General features: G+C 41.6%; 2 protein-coding genes and 2 long non-coding RNA genes across 6 annotated transcripts; 3 read left to right on the top strand and 1 right to left on the bottom strand.

The window, feature by feature from the left end:
- Nucleotides 1–1,692: 1,692 nt before the first annotated feature.
- LOC118387147 (lactoylglutathione lyase-like) lies at nt 1,693–13,100 on the top strand. Its single transcript, XM_052524037.1, has 6 exons — nt 1,693–1,857; nt 3,061–3,143; nt 3,386–3,526; nt 12,052–12,119; nt 12,246–12,335; nt 12,529–13,100. The coding sequence occupies exons 1-6, from the start codon at nt 1,789–1,791 to the stop codon at nt 12,618–12,620; spliced, it is 543 nt and encodes a 180-aa protein (XP_052379997.1). The 5' UTR covers nt 1,693–1,788; the 3' UTR covers nt 12,621–13,100.
- LOC127931420 (uncharacterized) lies at nt 3,535–4,406 on the top strand. 3 transcript variants are annotated; one of them, XR_008141025.1, is made up of 4 exons: nt 3,535–3,752; nt 3,888–3,977; nt 4,023–4,112; nt 4,158–4,406. It is a non-coding gene; the product is annotated as an uncharacterized LOC127931420 (long non-coding RNA). The 3 variants fall into 3 exon arrangements; XR_008141027.1 differs by lacking the exon at nt 3,888–3,977 and adding an exon at nt 3,798–3,842 and having other exon boundaries at nt 4,068–4,112; XR_008141026.1 differs by having other exon boundaries at nt 3,798–3,977.
- LOC127931421 (uncharacterized) lies at nt 5,422–6,040 on the bottom strand. The gene is made up of 3 exons (XR_008141028.1): nt 5,924–6,040; nt 5,676–5,770; nt 5,422–5,589 (listed from the first exon to the last, which is right to left on the bottom strand). It is a non-coding gene; the product is annotated as an uncharacterized LOC127931421 (long non-coding RNA).
- A 1,492-nt stretch (nt 13,101–14,592) lies between the features above and the next one.
- On the top strand, nt 14,593–26,575 carry LOC118387103 (BTB/POZ domain-containing protein 9-like). The gene is made up of 11 exons (XM_035775261.2): nt 14,593–15,175; nt 16,222–16,440; nt 16,633–16,996; nt 17,199–17,466; nt 18,899–19,118; nt 21,525–21,644; nt 21,735–21,844; nt 24,071–24,260; nt 24,390–24,497; nt 24,588–24,666; nt 24,757–26,575. The coding sequence occupies exons 2-11, from the start codon at nt 16,253–16,255 to the stop codon at nt 24,937–24,939; spliced, it is 1,830 nt and encodes a 609-aa protein (XP_035631154.1). The 5' UTR covers nt 14,593–15,175; nt 16,222–16,252; the 3' UTR covers nt 24,940–26,575.
- Nucleotides 26,576–27,437: the final 862 nt, after the last annotated feature.

Genomic DNA, 27,437 nt, shown 5'->3' with positions numbered 1-27,437 from the left:
TATTCTAAATTGGATTAAATAACCCCCCCCCTCATTAATCTACATACAAGACCCCATAATGGCAATGTTAGGAATGTTTGCAAATTTAAATAAGAAAATGGAAATATCAAATTTACATAAGTATTCAGACCCTTTACTCAGTACTTTGTTGAAGAACCTTAGACAGCGATTACAGCCTTGAGTCTTCTTGGGTGTGACGCTACAAGATTGGCACACCTGTATTTGGGGAGTTTCTCCCATTCTTCTCTGTAGATCCTCTCAAGCTCTGGCAGGTTGGATGGGGAGCGTCGCTGGACAACTATTTTTCAGGTCTCTCCTGAGATGTTCAATCGGGTTCAAGTCCGGACTCTGACTGGGCCACTCAAGGACATTCAGAGACTTGTCCCGAAGCCACCTATGCATTGTCTTGGCTGTGTGCTTACGGTCGTTGTCCTGTTGGAAGGTGAACCTTTGCCTCAGTGTGAGGTCCTGAGCACTCTGGAGCAGGTTTTCACAAAGGATCTCTGTACTTTGCTCTGTTCATCTTTCCCTCGATCTTGACTAGTCTCCCATTCCTTGTCACTAAAAAACACCTGCACAGCATGATGCTACGACCACCATGCTTCACCATAGGGATGGTGCCAGGTTTCCTCCAGGCGTGAAGCTTGGCATTCAGGCCAAACAGTTCAATCTTGGTTTCATCAGACCAGAGAATCTTGTTTCTCATGGTCTGCGAGTACTTTAGGGGCCTTTTGGCAAACTCCAAGCAGGCTGTCATGTGCCTTTTACTGAGGAGTGGCTTCCGTCTGGCCACCATACCGTAGAGGCCTGATTGGTGGAGTGCTGCAGATGGGTGTCCTTCTGGAAGGTTCCACATCTCCACAGAGAAACTCTGGAGCTCTGTCAGAGTGACCATCAGGTTATTGGCTAAGGTTCACTGACTAAGGCCCTTCTCCCCTGATTGCTCAGTTTGGCCAGGCGGCCAGCTCTAGGAAGAGTCTTGGTGGTTCCAAACTTCTTCCATTTAAGAATGATGGAAGCCAATGTGTCCTTGGGGACCTTCAATGCTGCAGACATTTTTCAGTACCCTTCCTCAGATCTGTGCCCCAACACAATCCTGTCTCGGAGCTCTATGGACATTTCCGTCGACCTCATGGCTTGGTTTTGGTCTGACATGCACTGTCAACTGTGGGACCTTATATAGACAGGTGTGTGCCTTTCCATTCATGTCCAGTCAATTGAATTTACCACAGGTGGACTCCAATCAAGGTGTAGAAACATCTCAAGGATGATCAATGGAACAGGATGCACCTGAGCTCAATTTCGAGTCTCATAGCAAAGGGGCTGAATACTTATTTAAATAAGGTATTTCTGTTATACATTTTTTATATATTTGCACAATTCCTAAATACCCTATAATAAAGCAAAAACAGGGTGTTTGTGGATTGATGAGGAAAACATTTTTATTTAATCAATTTTAGAATAAGGCTGTAACGTAACAAAATGTAGAAAAAGTCAAGGGGTCTGAATACTTTCTGAATGCACTGTATAACGTATGAAACCGATTAGACTTTCTGCCAGTTGTAGCCTCCACTGCAATGCACACTTACTTGACACGCATTCGTTTTACACAACTCTGGTGCTTTCGTTTCAAAATTTTTGTGAACCCCTCCTACCTGCCAACTTTAGGGAGTGTCATGCTTCGCTGTGAACTGTCTCAACTTGCCAGTCGGCTTTAGGAGCGCCTTTCCCAAACTACTCAAACAGCCTGTGAATTTCCCTGCTGTCAATTGGGTCTTTCAACGCAAAATGACAGACAAAGGACTCACAGATGAGGCTGCATCCGCAGCATGCAAAGAAGGGGAACCTATCACCCAGGTGAGTGTCACGGATGGAGCTCAAATTAAATAGAATATGTAAGCTAGCATTAATGTATCACTTATTCACAGTAGGCCTATTTTACTTGCTTGACAGTCTGTCTCAGCAAACCTGTTGTTGAGCAGGCTATGTTAGTTGTAGGCTACATAGCCAAGCCCTGTGCTCTTTTAGCAAATAAAGTGTTTACTAGTAGCTCCAGACATTAGAATGCCATTATTTATACAGAGTAATGTGTTGCCTCTAGTTTGAGTTTGAACTTATCTTCTAGAGTTGTAAACTGAGAACATAGCTGAGTAGGCCAAAACACATTTTGCAATTGACCTCTCTTTCACTCTAATTCAATTTCAATTCAATTTCAATTTAAGGGCTTTATTGGCATGGGAAACGTATGTTTGCATTGCCAAAGCAAGTGAAATAGATAATATTGTTTATATATAATGTTGTAATGATGTGCAGATAGTTAAAGTATGAAATAGAAAATACATAAACATAAATATAGGTTGTATTTACAATGGTGTTTGTTCTTCTCTCGTTGCCCTTTTTTTGTGGCAACAGGTCACACATCTTGCTGCTGTGAAGGCACACTGTGGTATTTCACCCAATAGATATGGGAGTTTATCAAGAATGGATTTTGTTTTCGAATCCTTTGTAGGTCTGTGTAATCTGAGGGAAATATGTGTCTCTAATATACATTTGGCAGGAGGTTAGGAAGTGCAGCTCAGTTTCCACCTCATTTTGTGGGCAGTGTGCACATAGCCTGTCTTCTCTTGAGAGTCAGGTCTGCCTATGGCGGCCTTTCTCAATAGCAAGGCTATGCTCACTGAGTCTGTACATAGTCAAAGATTTCCTTATGTTGCGCTCCCCCCCCCCTCTCTCGCTCACTGTCTCTCGTCTCTCCCCATCAATCTCTCTGTCTCTCTCTCCCCCTGTCCCTATCTCTCTCTCCACCTGTCCCCCCGTTTCTCTCTCTCCCCCCTCTGTCTCTCCCCGTCACACGAACACACTCTCTCTCTCCCCCCTCTCCCCAACCCTCTCTCTCTCTCCACCTGTCCCCCCATTTCTCTCTCTCCCCTCTGTCTTTCGTTCACTGTCTCTCTCTATCTCCCCATCACTCTCTCTGTCTCCCCGTCACTCTCTCTGTCTCTCCCTCTCTCCCCCTCTCTCTCTCTCTGTGTCTGTGTGTGTTTCCCCATCTCTCCCCAGGACTACATGATGCAGCAAACCATGCTGAGGGTAAAATACCCTCTCAAGTCTTTAGACTTCTACACCCGCATCATGGGTATGACGTGAGTCCCATACTACTCTCTCACACACACAATGGGGTTTCATGCCTAGTACCCTACCCCTCTAGAAGATGTCTCACTCTGTGAGTGGAACGAGGAAGGACCTAACTGAATTTGTCTAAAATAAAGTTTCATTTTCGTTGCAAAACCTTTTCCATTTGTAGTAAATGGTTTCTGTTGCTAAATGTTTTGCAAGAGAATCGGCATAATGAATACACCCCAATTGTGATTCCTATTTGCCTCAGGTTGCTGCAGAAGATAGACTTCCCATCAATGCTCTTCACACTCTACTTCCTGGGTTATGAGGAAAAGAAGGAGATCCCTACAGATGTAAAGGAGAGGACAGCATGGACTTTCTCTCGACGAGCCACCATCGAACTCACACAGTAGGCACCCCACTTAAAACCTCAGCACACACAAGCACATAGATTCCAGATCTGCTAGTCGAGCTACGAAGTGCCTTGTAAACATGTAATATAATAGAAAATTATCCGGTAACATCTAACCAGGGGTCTCCAACAGGTGGATGAGATGATCCTGTAACATCTAACCGGGGGTCTCCAACAGGTGGATGAGATGATCCTGTAACATCTAACCAGGGGTCTCCAACAGGTCGATGAAATGATCCTGTAACATCTAACCAGGAGTCTCCAACAGGTCGATGAGATGATCCTGTAACATCTAACCAGGAGTCTCCAACAGGTCGATGAAATGATCCTGTAACATCTAACCAGGGGTCTCCAACAGGTCGATGAGATGATCCTGTAACATCTAACCAGGGGTCTCCAACAGGTGGATGAGATGATCCTGTAACATCTAACCAGGGGTCTCCAACAGGTCGATGAGATGATCCTGTAACATCTAACCAGGGGTATCCAACAGGTCGATGAGATGATCCTGTAACATCTAACCAGGGGTCTCCAACAGGTCGATGAAATGATCCTGTAACATCTAACCAGGAGTCTCCAACAGGTCGATGAAATGATCCTGTAACATCTAACCAGGGGTATCCAACAGGTCGATGAGATGATCCTGTAACATCTAACCAGGAGTCTCCAACAGGTCGATGAAATGATCCTGTAACATCTAACCAGGGGTCTCCAACAGGTCGATGAAATGATCCTGTAACATCTAACCAGGGGTCTCCAACAGGTCGATGAGATGATCCTGTAACATCTAACCAGGGGTCTCCAACAGGTCGATGAAATGATCCTGTAACATCTAACCAGGAGTCTCCAACAGGTCGATGGAATGATCCTGTAACATCTAACCAGGGGTCTCCAACAGGTCGATGAAATGATCCTGTAACATCTAACCAGGAGTCTCCAACAGGTCGATGAAATGATCCTGTAACATCTAACCCAGGGGTACCCAAAAGGTCGATAGCAAGCTATAAGTAGTATGTGTGCTGTCAACGGGTAGCTCGCAAGTTGATACTGATAAATAATCAGTAGCCTAATATTACATGATTAAATCAAATAAATAATTGTTCTAATCAAACCACAGGTTCTAGGCCCATTTATAGGGAACAGTCGAAGGCAGATAGCTTAGCACCCTGTTTTATCGGCATATATTACCTTCAACAGTGTTATCTTGTGATCAAGCCATCAATGTTTTGTGATTATTCGTGTTGTAAAAATGTTACCCAACGGGTTATCAATTAGTAGTAATTCCACTGAAATGTCAAACATGCTATCAGCTTTTTGATAAGTGGCTTATCAAAAAACATAAGTTCCGTATTATTGGCATACGGTCCCCAGTCATTGGCCACCTTACTATTTGGTTCAATTACAAGATATATCCGTTAAAATTTTGTTCAAAAATGAGACACCAACCTCGTATCCAAAGTGTTTACTAGATAGTTGGCCAGCCTTCCTGTAAAAAAAGGAAAAAGACTTGCCTGTCAACTTTTCATTGCTTAGCCCGGTGCGCCCTCCTGTGGACTCTTAAAAAAATGGTTCCAAATAATGTCTCATAATTTGTTTTACAGAGGAATCTTATGTTTTGAGAAAGTAGATAACAGTTTAATATTAAAATATAAATGAGTATGAATAATTTACATAAAATAAAACTTTAATTTCAGTCATTTGCATTGACAAACAATTAAAACAATGTTGGAGTTTGTGTTGCAGAGATGCACTTGGAAAGTAAAGGAAGATGGGTTGAATAAATATATATTTTTGACATGTACAAATAAATCATTTTATATGAAAACAAACGAAACATTTAAATCTCGATCTCCATCCCTATCTTGTCAAAAAAAATTCAATAGAATAGAAAATTATCCAACCAGAATGAAAATGTTTATTTTGTTTTTTGGTAGATACAGTACTGCACCAGATAATTTTCATCCTCTGGTGCAAGCGATGTGGGTGGTCCACTGCGACAACCATGGGTCACCCGGCCGCTCAGCCTTGTCCGCCTGGGTCTGCCGAGGTACACCATGCACCTTGGTAGATAAGAGAATAAAACTGTTACTAAACAGATTAAATTTGCATACACGTGGTAATCTCCTAAAAACAACAGATGCCTAACCTTGGCAGCCTGGCGGATAGCCATCCCTGCCCCGCAGTCCTCCACTGCATGGATCATGTCCACCTCACCACTGCTTCCTCGTGACTTTCTCCATGCTGTGGTGGTAAATACATGTCGCTAAATAACTTGGCACACTATACACATTTTAGAAAGATAACTCAATCTGAATATGTATAAACATTTACATTTCAAAGTTAAGGCAATTGAAAGGTGATGAACGTTTTCACAATAACTGAAAGTGTACCTACGTTTTTTATTTGATGTTATCTGTAAATGAAAATTGTCCCAGTTAGTTTAATATTGATGCATACATTATAACACTTGACTAAATACTGCCTCTATGTAACGTTAGCTTTTGTAAGGTTAAACATAGGTGTCAAAAAAGTTCATGGTTCAAATTTCAAAATAAATTTTTGCAGATGGTACAAAACGCCCCAGAGGACTCTAATTTCCATAAGGTAAAGCTTGACAACTTTCAGTTGTTTACGTGATATGTATTATCTAAAGCTTAAAATGTCTTTCCTTTTTGCATTACTTAGCAGTTCTATCAATATTTAGCAACCAAGCTTGCAACAACGTTAGCAAATCCGTCAGCTATATTTCAGAGGTAAAAAATTGGATATTAATAAATTACGTGTTGTCAGTCGCGAATTCGGATTTTATGATATACAGCGTGTCCCACAAAATGTATATACATATTACTTTTTTGAAAACTCTCAAAACCTAACTTGCATAAATTGCAATAAAAATCGGTGGTCAGTTAGCTAGAAAGGTGTCGTTCATTTAAATGTTGAGCTCGAGGTGATTTAGACCTCCAACCGCTAGAGAGTGTCCGATGTTGGGGGAAAATATGCTAACGTAAACTCACCCCATTCCGTACGAATGTGCATCACCCCATCATTCAAACGAGGCTACAAAGAAAACTAATGGGACTGTAGTGACTGTGTTGACTTCAAAATCGGGGGTGTGAACTAGGTTTCTATTCAAGCGTTGATTGACATGGTAATGGCTATATAGTATTGGAGAAAAGTTGAAAAAAACTTACCCTCCGTTACATCTTGACGTGTCATGTTGTCACGTACAGCATGCATAAAGCAACTAGTTCTGTCTTACAATCTCTCTCCACCAGGTGTAGCACTTCTCTCATCTTTTAAAAACAAGAAATGGACAGTGACGGGGGTAAGGGGGGATACCTAGTAATTTTTTCGTCATCATTGCATGTGATCATCATTCTCAAAGCCGCTGCTTACTTCTTAGATCATTTTAGCACCGTCCTAAAAACCCGATTCAAATTCAACACAAACCTTCAAATAGGGATATAATGACACATTATATAAACTCTTTATAGTGTTTTATTTACATTTTAGAGGCGATAAGGTGATAAGCTGGACAGATCGAGTGAAAAAAAGCAAATTACCCACATCTCTCCTTCTCACTACCAAGCATTAGTTTAGCTTCCCCACCCGTCATTTAAAAAAAAGACCCGACGGAGCTCATTGCCTGCTTGAATCATGTAGAAACGGGTAGCGTGGGGGTCATGTAATTGATTCTGTTGGAAAGGGGAGAAATTGTGCTTTACAATGGTATTGACATTACAGTTGATCTGGAAGTATTACGTTTTGGGGGCGCTAAAATAAGGTCAATTGTACGGACCAAGGCGATGTACAGAAGTGAGTGAGTTTACGTTATAACAAATTAAAAAGTGTAGAAGTTTGCTTGTTTGAAACAGGATTAACGTTACTGTCAAATACATTACTTCTACCGGACATATAGTAGTGATGGGCATTACGGCTCTTTCGGCTCAGCTCACCAAAAAGAGCCGTCTGTTTTGGTTTCCAGACTGCTCTTTAAAAAAAATATGTTTTGTATTTTTTCAAGCCAAACAGTTTGCAATAGTTTGACTATGATTGGTGTTAAAACAAATCTAATTAAATTATTAAATTAAATCATATTCTAACTTAACCACAATGTACTTAAAAATGCATTGGTTTGTTATGAAGAATAATTCTATTAAACATTTGCATTTAAAGTATAACTTTTGAATATATAAACAAAGTGCATATAAATCTAACCATTCAAAACTAATACAATCTGAAGAGCATCATAGAATATTGCACCATATCAAAGAAAAATAAATACAATTTGCAAAACTGCAGCATCCCACAAATTGAAATAAATGTAAAAAAGAAGGATGATACACATGTGCATTTAAAGTATAACTTTTTTAATGTATAGAAACAAAGTGCATATAAATGCAACAATTCAAAACAAATACAAATCAATAACAATGTGCAAAACTGCAGCATCCCACTTAAAACATTGAACTGGTCCCTCTTTTCTCTCTCTTCTTTATTGCCATGTTATAACCAGCAGCACACAGCAATGCTGACCATATTTTGCTTTTATGATAGATTTGCATACAGAAATGCAAGCTGCCACACTTTCAAGAGGCTGATGCGGTTTCTTCTCTCAGTAATTATTTGTCCCGTTTTTGAGAAGAATGTGACCACTATGCAGAGTCTCCCTGTCATGACTTTAGTAAGCCGTGGCTAGACAGAGGCCTTGTTCTTCCACCGGGGGCTCCTCCAAATAGGATCGGACCTCCATTATGGCGTCTGCTGAGGGATTCCTTTGTGCTGCATCCCCAGTTGCTCTCTCATCAAACAGCAGATGTTTGTGGCACTACTGCTGGTGCTTCTTCTCCATCTGATCCCTCTTCTTCCTGTTGCTCTGGTGCCTGAGCCAGCTGACTACTGGGGCTGTCCCTCCCTGCTGCTGAGGTTATTCTTTGAAGAGCCTCATCAATCGTTCTGGCATCACTGAAGGCTAACTTCTTAAACCTGGGGTCAAGTGCAGTAGTTTCTGATAGCACGTGATTATATTCCATTCTGTGGAACTTTCTGTCCATTGATGAACATAGGGTGCCCATCAACTCTGTCACATGTCCTATGGTTACATTAGCTTCACTCTGGCGACTGGCTGTGATTCGCTGCAGACCCTTAAACAGGAGTATAATTTTTGAGGCATAGCTGAAAAAAGAGAACAGTAACTTATTAGTTCAGGTTCATGTTTTGTCTACTGATGCTACATTCTCATCTACTACTCATATACATATATAATACTGGATTAAATAATGATGTAGTAATAACTGCTTACTGTACTGATCTCCATAGTGACCTACTCAAAGGGTTCCAGGACTCTGCACACCTCCTCCACCACCTCCCATTCCTCTTGGGTCAGAGCATCAACATGTGCATTGACAATGGCCAGGGTAGAGATGATGGCATCCTTTGACTCAAGAAACCGCTTCAACATATAAATGTTGAATTCCACCTTGTAGTGCAGTCTTGTTTAGGCCTCAGCTCAGGCATCCCCATCTGGCGTTGTGTAGACTTTAGTTTTTCAACACCTACTGTGCTCCTGTGGGTGTATTCCACAGCTGCTTTCAATTTGTCTACAGTGGGCTTCATCACCTTCAGAGCATCTCTTACAATGAGGTTGATTGTGTGGGCAAGACATGGATGATGGGTCTGTTTTAAAATGTTCATTACTTTGGTTATGTTAGCTGCATTGTCACTAACACAACAGATCACTTTTCCATCTACTTGCCACTCTCTGGTCACTCTCAACAGTTCCTCTGCCAAGTTCTCTGAGGTGTGTCTGTCACTGAACTCAAAGCAGTCCAGAAGACAGCTAGACATTGAAAAATCTTCAATGAAGTGACATGTAACTGACATGTAAGAAGTGGTTACTCTTGATGTCCAGGAGTCAGTGGTAAGGCAAACAGCAGTAGCTTTTTGGACTCTTTCCCATACTGATGCCTGTGGGCTCTCGTATAGTTGTGGAATAAGTACTTTTGAAAGGATTTTCCTGCTTAGAATTGTGTACATTGGATTTAGACTAATGCTATAATTTCTAAAACCTCTGACCTCCACGATTGAAAATGGCTGGAAATCAGTGGCAATCATTTTACCCAATGCAATATCAATTTGGCCTTGTTTTGCTACAGACATAGACTTTGGCATAACCTGGTCCATAGAAGACTGCGTTGCTGTGGGTCGCGGAGTAGATCTACTTGACTGAGTGGCTACATCTCCACGTGTGGAGGTGCTGGCTCCACCACTATCACTAGCAGGCCCGCTAGTTTCTCGAAGCGCCGCTACAGCTAGCTTCACAGTTGGGTGCACAGTTCACATATACTGGTGGTGTCACACCCTGATCAGTTTCACCTGTCCTCGTTATTGTCTCCACCCCCTCCAGGTGTCGCTTATTTTCCCCAGTGTATTTATCCCTGTGTCTTTCTGTGCCATTTCATCTTGTATGTTAGTCAAGTCAACCAGCGTATTTGCTATTCTCTTTTTGATAGTCATCCCGGTTCTGACCCCTGCCTGACTCTGGACTTACTTTCCCGCCTGCCTGATCATCCTGCCTGGTCTGACCTTGATTCTGCTTGCCCTTCGGTACCTTTTGGACTCTGAACTGGTTTTGACCCGTTTGCCTGTCCGCGACCCTTCTCTTGCCTTCCCCTATTGGATAAATAAATATTGTAAGACTCCGACCATCTGCCTCCTGTGTCTGCATCTGTGTCTTGACAGGTGTAGGTTGTGCGGCTTTATATGAGATTTTGTTTTGGCAAATTCTACACTATGCTCCTACATTGTCTACGTTATTAAAATGAATCCAAATGCTACTATTCTTCCAACTCATTTTCCAGCTGTTGTTTTCACAGCTGTCCTTCCTCTCTCTCCTCGGCTGCTAAGTGTGTGACTGTGAGTGAGTTGGCACAGCCCTCCCTCACGCATCTTTGGTTCATTGGTTGACACTGCGTGTCTCATTGACAAGAACAACAGGTGAGGCTGTTAATCTGAGCAGACAGTCAAAACAAATGTGTGTGCACTTCAGCATTTAGACCTATTTTATATATATTTTTGTTCTTTGAATTAGTTCATTCTATTCATTTAAATCTTTTGATTATTCATATCTTAATTTTGATTTAATTTTAGAAATAGATTCGGCTCTTCTGATATGCGAGCCGGCTCCCAACGTTCACCTTCAAGAGCCAGCTCGTTCGCGAACGACCCATCACTAACAGATAGCCATGACACGTGTTGAAGTAGGCCTACAACAGTGCTTTCAGAGACTTGACAGAGTTCACATAAAAAGGGCCAAAACACATGGAATACTGAACAACTGAAAACAAAAGACATTACTGCATTGGCAAAACTTGATCAAACTTATATAAATACATTAAAAACTGATATAGGGAAACAAACTAACCTTATTACACCATAGCCCAAACATTTCTCAAGGCTGCATGTTTCATATAATGGTTGTGCTCACAAAGACTTGCACAGACTCTACACTGGGCATTCAGGACAAAGCGAGAGAGGGAGAAGCAAAGCGAGAGGGTTTACTCCTCCCAAAAATGTGACAATGAAAGTAAGACCACAAAGTGAGGAATTTTTGTATGATGACCAATTTGGGAAACAGAAAATGTAATTGCTAATTTGCTACCTGAGGCTTATTTGATCAAATACAAGTTTCGTGATGGATAGGTTGTTACGAATGTACTGATATAAGTGGACGCATGTGGCATTTCAGCAACAATACTACTTTATATCGGAGTTGTTCATACAAATATTTGTAATGTTTTTATTTAACCAGGCAAGTCAGTTAAGAACACATTTTTATATACAATGCTGGCCTACTGGGAACAGTGGGTTAACTGCCTTGTTCAGGGGCAGAACAACAGATTTTTTACCTTGTCATCTCAGGGATTCAATCCAGCAACCTTTCGGTTACTGACCCAACACTCTAACCACTAGACTACCTGCTGGAGTGAATGATGGCCCTGGCTAGAATGGTCCCACCCCATCTCGCCTCCTCCAGCCTGATATCTATCTTTTTGGACATGTATTTCCATTGTTAGAGCGGTCACTCGACTATCTTATAATATAACATTTTTGACAAAGCTCTCATCTGAGCAGGTTTAAGAAGGGGTGCTTCAATGTGATTCATGTTTTTTTGTATTACATAAATTCTTTGAAATTTACAAAAAAAATGACAGTAGCTGATGAAGATAATCTCATAGAACATAACGTATAAGATCTCCACGGACCTTATTTTCGGCATTTATCCAAAAACCTTCCAAAATTCCATTAATTTTCCTCATAGGCTTTATCCAACAAACCATGGCGGAGTTGGTGTCTAGAAAAGACGCCATCAATATTTCTCTCTATACCACTAATTACTTTCTCTTCGGAAACATGGACCGAAACTATGGTTCCTACCCTGTCACAATACCATGATGGTGAAGATGATATACTGTATTTCTCACTTGACTTTTCTCACTTCTCTTTTCTCTGTTCTCTATAAGCAACTGGGGCTCTGAGTCAGATGAAAAATTATCTCTTCACAATGGAAACTCTGAACCGAGGGGTTTTGGTGAGAAAATGAATGATATGATCTTTTTAATTCAACATTTGAATGTGGTACAGCCATTGTGTTTTTCAACCATGAGACAATTCCACATGATTTAAATTGTCCCACTCCACTTTCTCTATTATACAGGGCACATCGGCATTGCTGTACCTGATGTTTATGCAGCCTGCAAAGTATTTGAAGAACAAGGAGTAACATTTGTTAAGAAACCAGATGATGGTATATTTTTTTCCCTCTTCTTTTCCCTCTCTCACATTATTTTGTGTTTATGTTTAGGATAACAGTTGTGAAAAACATTTGTGTATAGAGTATATTACAGTATATTACAGTTGACTAGTCATCTTTATCAGGCTGTTTCATTTGTATTTTCTCAATTTTTAAATGTAACATTCTATTGTATTTTTCCACACAGGTAAAATGAAGGGAGTGGCCTTCATACAGGATCCTGATGGATACTGGATTGAGATTTTGAGCCCAAACAACATGTTCTCTTTAACATCATAGGGAGGCAAACTGGGACAGCACAAACTGACTGGGTTCGGAAAAAGGAGGTGATATAAAAATAAGAGGGAAACTGAATAAGGTAACAAAGGGGATTATGTGAAGAAATTAAGAAGTGAAGATGGAGTTTTTGCTTACGATTGGGATCATATGCAGGTTCCCTCGGTACTATTGACACTCAAGACAAAAGATGGGATAGCCGTAATATAAAGAGACAACACTGTTGGAGCTAGGAACACAAGCATTTTGCAACACCCGCAATAACATCTGGTAAAAGTGTGACCAATAACATTTGATTTGAGATAGTACACCACTATTATATATTATTATTATTATATTATATATTAGATGTTTGGATGGGACAGACTGACAACGAAGATGACCAGGGTAAATAACTGCTCCTAATGTGGTCTGACTGAGATTGATATTATGATATTATCCAAGCCTGGTCAACCTATTTGCAATAAACAGATGTGGATCATCCTCGTATTTTCAATTCCTCTGTCTTTCTATTCAAATTGTAAAGGTTTAGCCAACGAGACCACTCAGCCTATTTATTTGGCTGAACATTAGAATTTGGATCAGTAATCCCCTTGGATTTACACAAACAGATAACCAAAGTTGTCTCATCAGCACCATTTCCTCAGTAAAATATGAGTGACTGTGGAAAATAAGGCTGGCAGACAACCATAGCTGCTGAAAGAAGTAACCATAGCGTCAGTAGGTCATGTATATACACACATACATATATACACACACACACACAATACCGTTCAAAAGTTTGGGGTCACTTAGAAATGTCCTTGTTTTTGAATGAAAAACACGTTTTTTTGTCCATTAAAATAACATCAAATTGATCAGAAATACAGTGTAGACATTGTTAATGTTGTAAATGACTATTGTAGCTGTAACGATCCTCTTCATCTTATGAAGAGTAGTCAAGATCGGACCAACACGCAGCGTGGTAAGTGTCCATGTTAATATTTTAATATAACAGAAGAGGAAACAAAAATAATAACTAGAATGTAAGAAACAAAACAGTCCTGTCAGGTGAAACAAAACAGAAAACAACTACCCACAAACACAGGTGGGAACAGGCGACCTAAGTATGGTTGTCAATCAGAGACAACGATTGACAGCTGTCTCTGATTGGGAACCATACCAGGCCAAGCACATAGAAGTACAAAACATAGAACAAAACAGAATGCCCACCCCAACTCACGCCCTGACCAAACCAGACATAAAAAAGGAACTAAGGTCAGGACGTGACAGTAGCTGGAAACGGCAGATTTTTTTATGGAATATCTACACAGAGGCCCATTATCAGCAAACATCACTCCTGTGTTCCAGTGAATTGGTGACTCCGTGATGCTGGCCTTCTAGGCAGAGTTGCAAAGAAAAACCCATATCTCAACCCATGGCCAATAAAAATAAAAGATTAAGATGGGCAAAAGAACAGACATCGGACAGAGGAACTCTGCCTAGAAAGCCAACATCCCGGAGTCGCCTCTTCACTGTTGACATTGAGACTGGTGTCTTGCGGGTACTATTTAATGAAGCTGCCAGTTGAGGACATGTGAGGCGTCTGTTTCTCAAACTAGACACTAATGTACTTGTCCTCTTGCTCAGTTGTGCACCGGAGGCTCCCACTCCTCTTTCTATTGTGGTTAGAGCCAGTTTGTGCTGTTCTGTGAAGGGAGTAGTACACAGCGTTGTACAAGTCTAACGGTGCTAACATAATTGCAAAAAGGGTTTTCTAATGATCAATTAGCCTTTTAAAATGAGAAACTTGGATTAGCTAACACAATGTGCCATTGGAGCACAGGAGTGATGGTTGCTGATAATGGGCCTCTGTACGCCTATGTAGATATTCCATAAAAAAAATCTGTTGTTTCCAGTGACAATAGTCATTTACAACATTAACAATGTCTACACTGTATTTCTGATCAATTTGATGTTATTTTAATGGACAAAAAAATGTGCTTTTCTTTCATAAACAAGGACTAATAAGTGACCCCAAACTTTTGAACGGTAGTGTATATATATTTATTGTTGTACTTTTAACCCCTTTTTCTCCCTAATTTTGTGATACCAAATTGGTAGTTACAGTTTTGTCCCATCGCTGGCCGAGAGCCATGCGTCCTCCAAAACATGAACCTGCCAAGCCACACTGCTGTTCTTGTATAGATTTACAGGAATTTGTTCTCGTGGTACAGTTTTAAAACTATTGTATTGTTGGATTAAAATACATTTGAAAATTTTTGATCATTTTTGCAAGTGTCAGATTCACCACCTGCATGTACATGTTTTGTCCTATTCCTATACACAAGGGGCGCTGTTTTTTCTTTGAACATGACCGTTTTTCCCACCCAAACAACATCCGGGTTGTGACCCAATCCATTTGTGTTTGTGATGGTGGATTTTTTTCAGTCCGATTGCAAATTATTTTTTTTACGCAAACTTGCCATTAATTCCCACGATTTTGATTGAATAAAGGGGGAAATAACTCAAGGAAATAGTTATCGTGTAAGGGAGAACTAGCTACGCTTATTGTTCTGGTATGTCACACAGGTGAAAGTGAAACCCAGCGTTTGTGTCTTTGACTGCGTCATACAGCTATTTCATGGTTTTGATTGATTCGCTGGATTATTGGTGTAATCTATGTATGGTTATAAACCTTGTGGTTCGAGCCCTGAATGCGTATTGGCTAAAAGCCGTGGTATATCAGACCTTAAATTGTGAACAAATTATTATTTTCAATGACTGCCACGGTTAACTGCCTTGTTCAGGGGCAGAACGACAGATTTGTCAGCTCAGTGATTCGATCATGTAATCTTTCGGTTACTCGTCCAACGCTCTAACCTGCCGCCCCAATTTTATTTTTACCTTGGCAAGTCAGTTAAGAACAAATTCTTATTTTCAATGACAGCCTAGGAACAGTGGGTTAACTGCCTAGGGCAGAACGAAAGATTTGTACCTTGTCAGCTCGGGGATTTGAACTTGCAACCTTACTGGTATAATTATGTTGGTAACCAGTTTATTAATAGCTATAAGGCATCCTCGGGGGGTTGTGGAAATATGGCCAATGTCCAACGGTAAGGGCTGTACCCAGGGAGGTGCTTCGTGGGTAAGAACAGCCCTTAGCCGTAGCATATAGGCCATATACCTTATTGCTTAATTATCTAACCACCTATTAAATGGACAATATCATTGTTGCATTACACAGTAGATAACGTTACACAGCTAGTTATGTCCAAGGTTAGCCACCTGCAGTTATGGAATGTTTGCTCACAAGTATGAATCAATTGGCTGATGACCCGATGGAATCATGTGATCCTTCCTTAACCCATAGAAAATCCCAGGCCACCAGTTGACTACTTAAACATGGTGAAAGTCCTCAATGGTGCTGCCCGTGCTAAAACTGCCTTTTGGTCACTTGAGGCCTCATTCTCTAAAGGAGGGTTTGAATTTGTCAAATAGAAACTATTGTTTGCGTTTTCCAAATTTTGGAGTAAACTGTTTCTGTTGCAAAATGTTTTGCAACAGAAGTGTAATGAATACACCCCAGGTTGTCAAACTCTGTTTTCTTCTCTTCTTGTGTCAGATGTTAGTGAGACACCTCCAGTCAAATCACAATGAGTAACAACAGCCATCCTTTGCGCCCACTGGCCTCTGTGTCAGAGATTGACCACATCCACCTGCTGTCAGAGCAGCTGGGCGCCTTGGTTCCAGGTGAAGAGTACAGTGATGTCACCTTCGTTGTGGAGGAGAAACGCTTCCCCGCCCATAGGGTCATTTTGGCAGCACGATGTCACTACTTCAGGTACACCTGTTTGAATGCTTTTTTCTTGTTCTTCTTTGCAATGCATGAGGTCTTTGGCTTCCCATGAAATGACAGATGACTGGCTCTGTCGGACAGTTGGCGATTAAATATAACCTTAAAGTTATTTTTGGTAATAGTGTACAATGAAGACTAGGTAACAGTGTGTGAAATGTCTAACAACCTTTTCCCCAGAGCTCTGCTGTATGGAGGGATGAAGGAGTCCCAGCCGCAGGCGGAGGTGACACTGGAGGAGACCCGAGCCGAGGCTTTCTCCATGCTCCTCCACTACCTTTACACGGGCCGGGCTAGCCTCAGCTCAGCCCGCGAGGAGGTGCTGCTGGACTTCCTGGGTCTGGCCCACCGCTACGGCCTCCAGCCACTAGAGGACTCCACCTCTGAGTTCCTGCGCACCATCCTGCACACGCACAACGTGTGTTTGGTGTTTGACGTGGCCAGCCTGTACTCTCTGGGTGTGCTCAGTGAAGCATGCTGCGCCTACATGGATCGGCATGCCCCGGAGGTCCTGGCCTCGGACAGCTTCCTCACGTTGTCCAAGGTGAGTAGGAAGGTTCACGTTCATTAAAATCTAATAGAAGAACATGGATCGAAACAGGAAGGGGACTACCTGACTTGCTATAAAAAATCAGTTGCAAAATGTTTTCAAACGATTTTCATTGTGTGTCCCAATGAACAAAACCCAGATGACTGAATCAAAAGAAGTAGTCTTAACTGAATCTGCTTCTATCCTCTCTGTGCAGACTGCTCTGCTGACTGTTGTACGGAGGGACTCGTTTGCAGCGAGCGAGAAGGAGATCTTCCAGGCGCTGTGTCGCTGGTGCCGGCAGAACGGCGAGGGTGGCGCCACGCAGGAAGTGATGTCGGCCGTGCGGCTGCCGCTCATGAGTCTGATGGAGATGCTAAACGTGGTGCGTCCCTCGGGACTTCTCAGCCCAGACGACCTGCTGGACGCCATCAAGACGCGCTCAGAGAGCCGCGACATGGACCTCAACTACCGCGGCATCCTCAGTGGGTCTCAGTCTCTGCTGGTCCTGTTCTAGTAGTCAGCAACTAATAGTTTTTGTGTGTGTGTGTGTGTGTGTGTGTGTGTGTGTGTGTGTGTGTGTGTGTGTGTGTGTGTGTGTGTGTGTGTGTGTGTGTGTGTGTGTGTGTGTGTGTGTGAGACACACAGTTGAAGTCGGAAGTTTAAATAGACTTAGGTTGGAGTCATTAAAACTAGTTTTTCAACCACTCCACAAATTTCTTATTAACAAACTATAGTTTTTGCAAGTCGGTTAATTTATAATTCACTGTATCACAATTCGAGTGGGTCAGAAATTTACATACAGTAAGTTGACTGTACCTTTTTAAACAGCTTCGAAAATTCCAGAAAATGATGTAATGGCTTTTCTGATAGGCTCATTGAAATCATTTGAGTCAATTGGGGGGCTGTGGATGTATTTCAAGGCCTACCTTCAAACTCAGTGCCTCTTTGCTTGACATCATGGGAAAATCAAGGAATCAGCCAAAACCTCAGAAAAATAGACCTCCACAAGTCTGGTTCATCCTTGGGAGCAATTTCCAAACGCCTGACGGTACCACGTCCATCTGTACAAACAATAGTACGCAAGTATAAACACCATGGCTCGTTCTGTCTCCTAGAGATGAATGTACTTTGGTGCAAAACGTGCAAATCAATCCCAGAACAAGAGCAAAGGACCTTGTGAAGATGCTGGAGGAAACAGGTAAAAAAGTATTTTTATCCACAGTAAAACGAGTCCTATATCTCCATAACCTGAAAGGCCGCTCGGCAAGGAAGAAGCCACTGCTCCATAACTGCTCCATAACCGCCATAAAATGCCAGACTACGGTTTTCAACTGCACATGGGGACAAAGATCGTACTTTTTGAAGAAATGTTCTCTGGTCTGTTGAAACAAAAATAGAACTGTTTGGCCATAATGACCATCGTTATGTTTGGAGGAAAAAGGGGGAGGCTTGTAAGCCGAAGAACACCATCCCAACCGTGAAGCACAGGGGTGGCAGCATCATGTTGTGGGGGGGCTTTGCTGCGGGAGGGACTGGTGCACTTCACAAAATAGATGGCATCATGAGGATGGAAAATTATGTGGATATATTGAAGCAAAGTCTCAAGAAATCAGTCAGGAAGTTAAAGTTTGGTCACAAATGGGTCTTCCAAATGAACAATGACCCCAAGCATACTTCCAAAGTTGTGGTAAAATGACTTAAGGACGACAAAGTCAAGGTAAGCCCTGACCTCAATCCAATAGAGAATTTGTGAGCAGAACTGAAAAGGCGTGCGCAAGCAAGGAGGCCTACAACTCAGATACACCAGCTCTGTCAGGAATTGTGAAAAACTGAGTTTAAATGTATTTGGCTAAGGTGTATGTAAACTTCTGACTTCAACTGTATGTATTCAATGTGATGCCTTTTGTGTTACAGTCCCAGAAGAGAATATTGCCACTATGAAGTACGGAGCCCAGGTGGTGAAGGGAGAGCTGAAGTCAGCGCTGCTGGACGGAGACACCCAGAACTACGACTTGGACCACGGCTTTTCAAGACACCCCATAGAGGAGGACGGCTGCGCTGGCCTCCAGATTAAGCTGGGCCAGGCCTACATCCTCAACCATATCCGCATCCTGCTCTGGGACAGAGACAGCCGGTGAGAGAGACATCCCGTGTGTTCCGTTTGAGCAAAGCACAATCGCTTATCTTTATGAAGGAAGTTATTTGGGATGCGAGGTGATTTATAGATCAGTGATTCTGATCAGTTTTACTGCCTTGTAATCAATCACGCACATTCCCTTTCTCTCTGAAGGTTTCGTTCAACTGATGAGCAATGTTTTCATAGTGTTTTATATATTGAAGTAATGTTCATATCACATTACTGTCATAAAGATAGAGATTAGCGGTCGACCGATTGATTTTTCAACGCCGATACCGATTATTGGAGGACCAAAACAGCCGATACCGATTAATCTGACAATTTTTTTGTTTATTTTTTATTATTATTTTTAATTACAACAATACTGAATGAACACTTATTTTAACTTAATATAATAAATCAATAAAATCAATTTAGCCTCAAGTAAATAATGAAACATGTTCAATTTGGTTTAAATAATGCAAAAACAAAGTGTTGGAGAAGAAAGTAAAAGTGCAATATGTGCTTTGTAATAAAGCTAACGTTTCAGTTCCTTGCTCAGTTCATGAGAACATACAGTTGGGCAAAAAAGTATTTAGTCAGCCACCAATTGTGCAAGTTCTCCCACTTAAAGATGAGAGAGGCCTGTAATTTTCATCATAGGTACACTTCAAATATGACAGACAAAATGAGAAGAAAAAAATCCATTAAATCACATTGTAGGATTTTTTATGAATTTATTTGCAAATTATGGTGTTCTTACAGTCACTTTAGTATTGCCAGTGTAACAGTATAGCTTCCGTCCCTCTCCTCGCTCTTCCCTGGGCTCGAACCAGCAACACAACGACAACAGCCACCACATCGAAGCAGGGTTACCCATGCAGAGCAAGGGAAACAACCACCCCAAGGCTCAGAGCGAGTGAAGTTTGAAACGCTATTAGCACGCGCTAACTAGCCAGCCATTTCACTTCGGTTACACCAGCCTCATCTCGGGAGTTGATAGGCTTGAAGTTACAAACAGTGCAATGCTTGACGCACAACGAAGAGCTGCTGGCAAAACGCACGAAAGTGCTGTTTGAATGAATGTTTATGCACCTGCTTTCTGCCTACCACCGCTCAGTCAGATACTAGATACTTACTTATTTTAAAATATATATTTAGCCCAACGCTCTAACCACTAGGCTGCTCTAACCACTAGGCTACCCTGCCGCAGGACACGCTAGATAATATCTATTAATATCTATTAATATCATCAACCATATGTAGTTAACTAGTGATTATGATTGATTGTTTTTTATAAGATAAGTTCAATGCTAGCTAGCAACTTACCTTGGCTTACTGCATTTGCGTAACAGGCAGTCTCCTTGTGGAGTGGAACAAGAGAGAGGCAGGTCGTTATTGCGTTGGACTAGTTAACTGTAAGGTTGCAAGATTGGATCCCCCGAGCTGACAAGGTGAAAATCTGTCGTTCTGCCCCTGAACGAGGCAGTTAACCCACCGTTTCTAGGCTGTCATTGGAAATAAGAATGTGTTCTTAACTGACTTGCCAAGCTAAATAAAGATTAAATAAAGGTGTAAAAATAATAATAATAATAATCGGCAAATTGGCGCCCGAAAATACCGATTTCCATTTGTTATGTAAACTTGAAATCGGCCCTAATTAATCTGCCATGAATTAATCGGTCGACCTCTAATAGAGATACTCTTCAACATTGCTTTGGGGCAATTCCACGTTAACAGAGTGATGAACGGTAGACCACCAGGCTGTAGCAGGACCAGGAGAACAGGCCACTAGGCTCAGAGAGCCACGGCATGGACCTGAACTACCGCGGCATCCTCAGTGGGTCTCAGTCTCTGCTGGTCCTGTTCTAGTAGTCAGCAACTAATAGTTTTATTTGTCAGTGGGAGTGTGTGCATTCTGTTTGCGTCTGAATTGCGTGTGCACGTGTCTCTTTGTATTCTGTGCTTGTGTGTGAGAACGAGAGATATCACATTACTGTCATAAAGATAGAGATACTCTTCAACATTGCTTTGGGGCAATTCCTCGTTAACAGAGTGCTGTATGTCAAACAGAAAAAGTATGAAATGGAAAAGAGCATCTGCTAAATAACTAAAATTTCAAATATAAACAAAAACCAATGATTGCGAAGTTTAACAAATCATACAATACTTTGCATAATGACTACTTTTAATAATCTCCACAGACAATTTTACAAAAACACATCGACTTGAAGAACAGTGCAGATGCAAATTTTGGTAACGGAATGATGGTTTGTACTTTTTGTGCCGTCATTCTGTTACCAAACTTTGCATCTGCACTGTTTGGTGAAAAATCTGAGTCCTAGTATCACTCTGTAACTGTGGAATTGCCCTTTGGTCACTGCGATATGTATGGCCCATCGCCCTCTCTCTGTATTTGAGCAGGTCTTATTCTTACTATATTGAAGTGTCCATGGATGAGCTGGATTGGATGCGTGTTGTAGACCATTCCAAGTATCTGTGTCGCTCTTGGCAGAACCTCTTCTTTACACCACGTGTGGCCAGGTAAATCTTTACCTATGGTGTTCTTACGGTTGGCACCAATTTTGACTTTTGGTTCCACAACATAGGCGTGATTGTGTCCTTGTGTCCCAGGTACGTGCGCATTGTAGGGACGCATAACACTGTCAACAAGGTCTTCCATCTAGTGAGTTTGGAGTGTATGTTCACACACCGCTCATTCACTCTGGAAAAAGGTCTTCTCGGTAAGGCAAGAATATCACCCAGTATACCAGTGTTATACAGTGCCTTCAGAAAGTATTCAGACCCCTTGACTTTTTGTACATTTTGTTATGTTACAGGCTTATTCTAAAATGGATTAAATAAATAAAAATCCTCAAGCAATCTACACACAATTCCCCATAATGACAAAGCAATAAAAGGCTTTTACTTTTTTTTTTGCAAATGTATAAATAAAAAACAGATCCCTTACTTACTTAAGGATTCAGACCCTTTGCTATAAGACTCGAGATTGAGCTCAGGTGCATCTTGTTTCCATTGATCATCCTTGAGATGTTTCTTCAACTTGATTGGAGTCCACCTGTGGCAAATTCAATTGATTAAACATGATTTGGAAAGGCACACACCTGTATGTATAAGGTCCCACAGTTGACAGTGCATGTCAGAACAACAACCAAGCCATGAGGTCGAAGGAATTGTCTGTAGAGCTCCAAGACAGGATTGTTGAGGCATAGATCTGGGGAAGTGTACCAAAACATTTCTGCAGCATTGAAGGTCCCCAAGGACACAGTGGCCTCCATCATTCTTAAATGGAAGAAGTTTGGAACCACTAAGACTCTTCCTAGAGCTGGCCGCCCGGCCAAACTGAGCAGTCAGGGGAGAAGGGCCTTGGTCCGGGAGGTGACCAAGAACCCGATGGTCACTCTGACAGAGCTCCAGAGTTCCTCTGTGGAGATGGTATAACCTTCCAGAAGGATAACCATCTCTGCAGCACTCCACCAATCTGGCCTCTATGGTAGAGTGGCCAGATGGAATCCACTCCTCAGTGAAAGGCATAAGACCGCACAAACCTGGCACCATCACTACGGTGAAGCATGGTGGTGGCAGCATCATGCTGTGGGGATGTTTTTCAGCGACATTGACTGGAAGACTAGTTAGGATTGAGGCAAAGATGAATGGAGCAAAGTAGAGCAAGATCCTTTATGAAAACCTGCTCAGGATGTCAGACTGGGGCGAAGGTTCACCTTCCAACAGGACAACAACCCTAAGTACACAGCCAAGACAACGCAGGAGTGGCTTCGGGGACAGAGCCTAACACGGAACCCAAACCGGCTGCGCGCCTGCGCCATCGTGCGCTATCATGCATAAATTTGTTTTATCCCCCTACACCAAACGCGATCGACACACAGGTTAAAATATCAAAACAAACTCTGAACCAATGACATTAATTTGGGGACAGGTCGAAAAGCATTAAACATGTATGGCAATTTAGCTAGCTAGCTTGCACTTCATTTGTCCTATTTAGCTAGCTTGCTGTTGCTAGCTAATTTGTCCTGGGATATAAACATTGAGTTGTTATTTTACCTGAAATGCACAAGGACCTCTACTCCGACAATTAATCCACACATAAAACGACCAACCGAATCGTTTCCAGTTATCTCTCCTCCTTCCAGGCTTTTTCATCTTTGAACTTATATGGTGATCGGCATCTAAACTTTCATAGTATTACCACGACGACCGGGAAAACAGTTTGTCTTTCAATCACCCACGTGGGTATAACCAATGAGGAGATGGCACGTGGGTACCTGCTTCTATAAACCAATGAGGAGATGGGATAGGCAGGACTTTCAGCGTGATCTGTGTCAGAAATAGAAAGGAGTTCTATTTTAGCCCTTGGCATCGCAGAAGCTCGTTGGCGCACACAATAATTGAATAACATGGATTTCTACATTCATTTTGCGATGCTCGTGCACGCGACGTGTCCGGTCTGGTCAGCATGTAAGAGGATTTGCAGAGAAGAATGGGAGAAAGTCCCCAAATACAGGTGTGCCAAGCTTGTTGCGTCATACCCAAGAAGACTCGCGGCGGGAGTCTCTGCCGGAGGTGCTTCAACAAAGTACTGAGTAAAGTGTCTGAATATTCTTTTTTTTTTATAAAAATTAAAAAAAAGTACATTTGCTGAAATTTCGAAATTTGTTTTTGCTTTGTCATTACAGGGCATTGTGTGTAGACTGGGGGGAGGGGGGGGGGGGCTAATGAATCCATTTTAGAATAAGAATAACGTAACCAAGTGTGAAAGTCAGGGGGTCTGAATACTGAATGAATGCACTGTATATGATTTAGAAAATACATTGATCAACATTTTAGACTACATTTATACATATTTAAATTGCTATAATTTAACAAATAAATATTTCAAAACTCATCTCGCCCAATTCTCTCTTTCTCTCCCATCACTTTCATGTCTGCAGTCCCCAATGAGAACGTGGCTACCATCGCGGCCTGTTCCAGTGTCATCGAGGGGGTGAGTCGGAGCAGAAATGCCCTGCTCAACGGGGACACCCGCAACTACGACTGGGACTCTGGCTACACCTGTCACCAGCTGGGCTCTGGGGCCATCGTCATCCAACTGGCTCAGCCTTACTCTATAGGCTCCTTAAGGTGTGTGTGTGTACGTACACGTGTTTTTTATTTGTGTGTTTGTGTGTGTTCGTTTGAACTGTTGCTGAGTTTTTGTATCTGTCTGCACAGTTGATACATTTTTTGTTTTGTTTTCTTCCATCTGGACAGACTACTACTGTGGGACTGTGATGAGCGATCCTACAGTTACTACATTGAGGTCTCCACCAATCAGCAGGAGTGGACAAAGGTGGTGGACCGCACCAAGGTGCCATGTCGGTAAGACTCCCAGTCTCCCTTTCCCATACTCTAATCTTTGTACAAATCTGTCCATTTGAGATCTTTTAAGTCTTGTTTTTCTTCCAACAGGTCGTGGCAGACACTCAAATTCGACAAGCAGCCTGCCTCTTTTATCCGCATCGTAGGAACTCACAACTCCGCAAACGAGGTGAGAGGATTGCGAATATGCAATTTTTTTTCTGACGTCATTTTTGTGTTTATAGCCTTTCCTCATTCTCTGTTTGGCTTTGTTTTTCAGGTGTTCCATTGTGTCCACTTTGAGTGTCCGGCCCAGTCTGACGCGGAGGTGAAAGAGGGCAGTCCTGGGCAGGAGTCCAGTTCCACATCCCAGAACCCCAGACCTGTTCGGCCCTCCCGTACCCACAGCCTGCTCCCCTCCCTGCCCTCCTCATCCTCCACCTCCTCACAACCCCACCTCTGAGAAAAGGAGAAACCCTCAAGGCCACCATTTTGCACAACCTTTATCTATCACACACGATGCACTGCTAAAATGCTGCTAAGCATACTATCCATTTTGATAAAAGATTGGCTTCTATTGCAATGATGAACATGTTTTTAGGGCCCTCATACAGTCCTCCCTGTCTGAAATGATAGGCAATGTTGGGGAAAAAGGGCTATGGAGTAAATTTGTCCATGCATGTTCCATGAAGATATTGGCTAAAATTTGCGGCCAGTTTCAGGGAACTCAATAAGAACCTTTCAAAGCCTATGGGCCAGGTGCTATCCAGACAGTGGAGGTGTAAGCAGTACTGCTTGTCCAAAGATTAACCAATGGAATACAGCAGTGATGTTGGCAATAATATCACATTAATGTTTTTCTTCTCATTTTAAAAAAAAATTAACAATCACAATTGGAACAAGTTTTTAGATTTGTCATCATTTCTATGCTTTTTAAGTAGTTTATTTGCACTTGTTGGTTAACTAGAATTATCATGTTTACCTATGGTTTTTATTTGCTGAATTCATTCGCTTCACCCCCATTGGGCTAAAAGACGATTACTGTCTTGGCTTACAGTAGTATGGCTGAGCAGCACTTCAATGTCTTGGTTCAAATTGTTTGGTATATTCCTAAGCAATATTTATGGTTTATTTGCAGAGTCTAACTATATTTGTCACTTTATTGTTCCCCATATTTACTGTAAAAGTTGTCTCGGTCTACTAACACAACTTTACAGTGCTGGTAATAGCTATTTCCATGAATGGATTTGTTTTTGTCATTTTATTATCCTTACCTTTTGATTAACATTTCAATTGCTGCTTGTGTTTACCTCTCACTTGTCAATGATTTTGTTTGTGTAGTTTTATTTTGGCTCAAAGATTTATCAATGCTATGCTTCCTAATCCTCCTCCTCCTATCCTCACATTTTCCCTCTTTGGTTTCCTGGCTCTTAATATGGCTCTTTCCTCTTCCATCTCTATTTTGGTTGATTTCATGTAGATTTGACCAATCTTTTTGATATTTTCACATTGCTGCTATTGCACAAGGGATGAACATTGACTTAAAGCAAATTGTTGTTAGTAGAAAGCAGATTACCCTTCTCATATCTATATTTTCCATTCTCGTTCCTGAATAGTTTTGATTGCATTTTGTTGTATTTTCTTACTATAGTAACGTCATTACTGTCGGTTGCTTGTGTGTTATTCTATATCACTGCCATTACCATACAGTGGTATTTATTTTCAAAAGAGGTCTCTTTTGTAGATGTTGATAGAGATTCAGCAGAAAGGTCTCAATGTTTCACTGTTCAAATAATGGTGATTGATTTGTAAAGTCAAAAAAGTTTGCACTACTCTAGTGGGCACCAATATTTTTTTTTTCAAATATTGTGTATGGAAAATGTAGTGGCTCAAATGTATGGAAACGGCATTATGTCATACGACTTATTTTGCAGTACTTAGCGTTAGCAACCCTCAAACTTGAAAGACCAAATGTTTTTAACATTGCTGATTAATACAGGTGTTGAATGCAGCCTTGGACATCCATTCTCATGACACCCTACCCAGCTGGCACTCAAGCTTTTAAACAATGCTGTATTAAACTTATCATGACTCATGTATGTCTTTGTATTTTGACATGTTTTACTCGACACTAATATTATCAGAAAGCTGTCCAACTCTCTTGAGGGAGGAGTTAGACCAGTGTTTCTCAAACCTCTCCTCAGGGACCCCAAGAGGTTTCACAATTTCGTTGCAGACCTGAACTAGCTCACCTGATTGACCTAGTCAAAAGCATGATGATTAGGTGGCAAATTGAATCAGTTGCGCTAGCTGTGGAATAGATCGAACGCATGGAAAGGCTGGGGTCCCCAAGGAGAGGTTTGACAACCACTGAGTTAGACTACAACTGGGAGGGAATCAATGATTTATATCAGGGATGGGAAATTCCAGTTCTCTGGGGCTTGATTGGTGTCACACATTTTCTCCAGCCTTATTGCTAACACACCTGATTAAACTAAGTGTGTTCTAAACTGAAGACCATGATTAGTTGATTATTGGAGTCCGGTGTGTTACCTGGGTTTAAAGTGTGTCGCCAATCAGGCCAAGAGGACAAGTTTCCCATCCCGTATGTATATATACACACGTCATTGGAGGGAATAGATTCCAATACTTTCTCTGAAGAATGCATTTCAAGCAATACAATTACAACTTTCACAATATTTTTCTAATATACTTCGAATAATATGTGTTGTGTAATTACTATTCTGACGTGGAATGGATTTTGTGATCCTCCTGCTTCAAAGCTGGTCGATGTTTTGGGTTGTCCCAAACAGACCAAGGGGTTGGGACATATTAAATATCGCACTTTGTAATACTTATTGTTCAATTTAAACCGTGAAATAAACTGTTTTATATTACATGTGTTTAACATGCATAAATCTAAATAGTTGCTTCTGTGTCGGCGAGTATACATTCGTTATC

This window comes from Oncorhynchus keta, chromosome 8, assembly GCF_023373465.1.
Source record: "Oncorhynchus keta strain PuntledgeMale-10-30-2019 chromosome 8, Oket_V2, whole genome shotgun sequence".
Lineage (NCBI taxonomy): Eukaryota > Metazoa > Chordata > Actinopteri > Salmoniformes > Salmonidae > Oncorhynchus > Oncorhynchus keta.
This window is presented reverse-complemented; position numbering and strand designations above follow the sequence as displayed.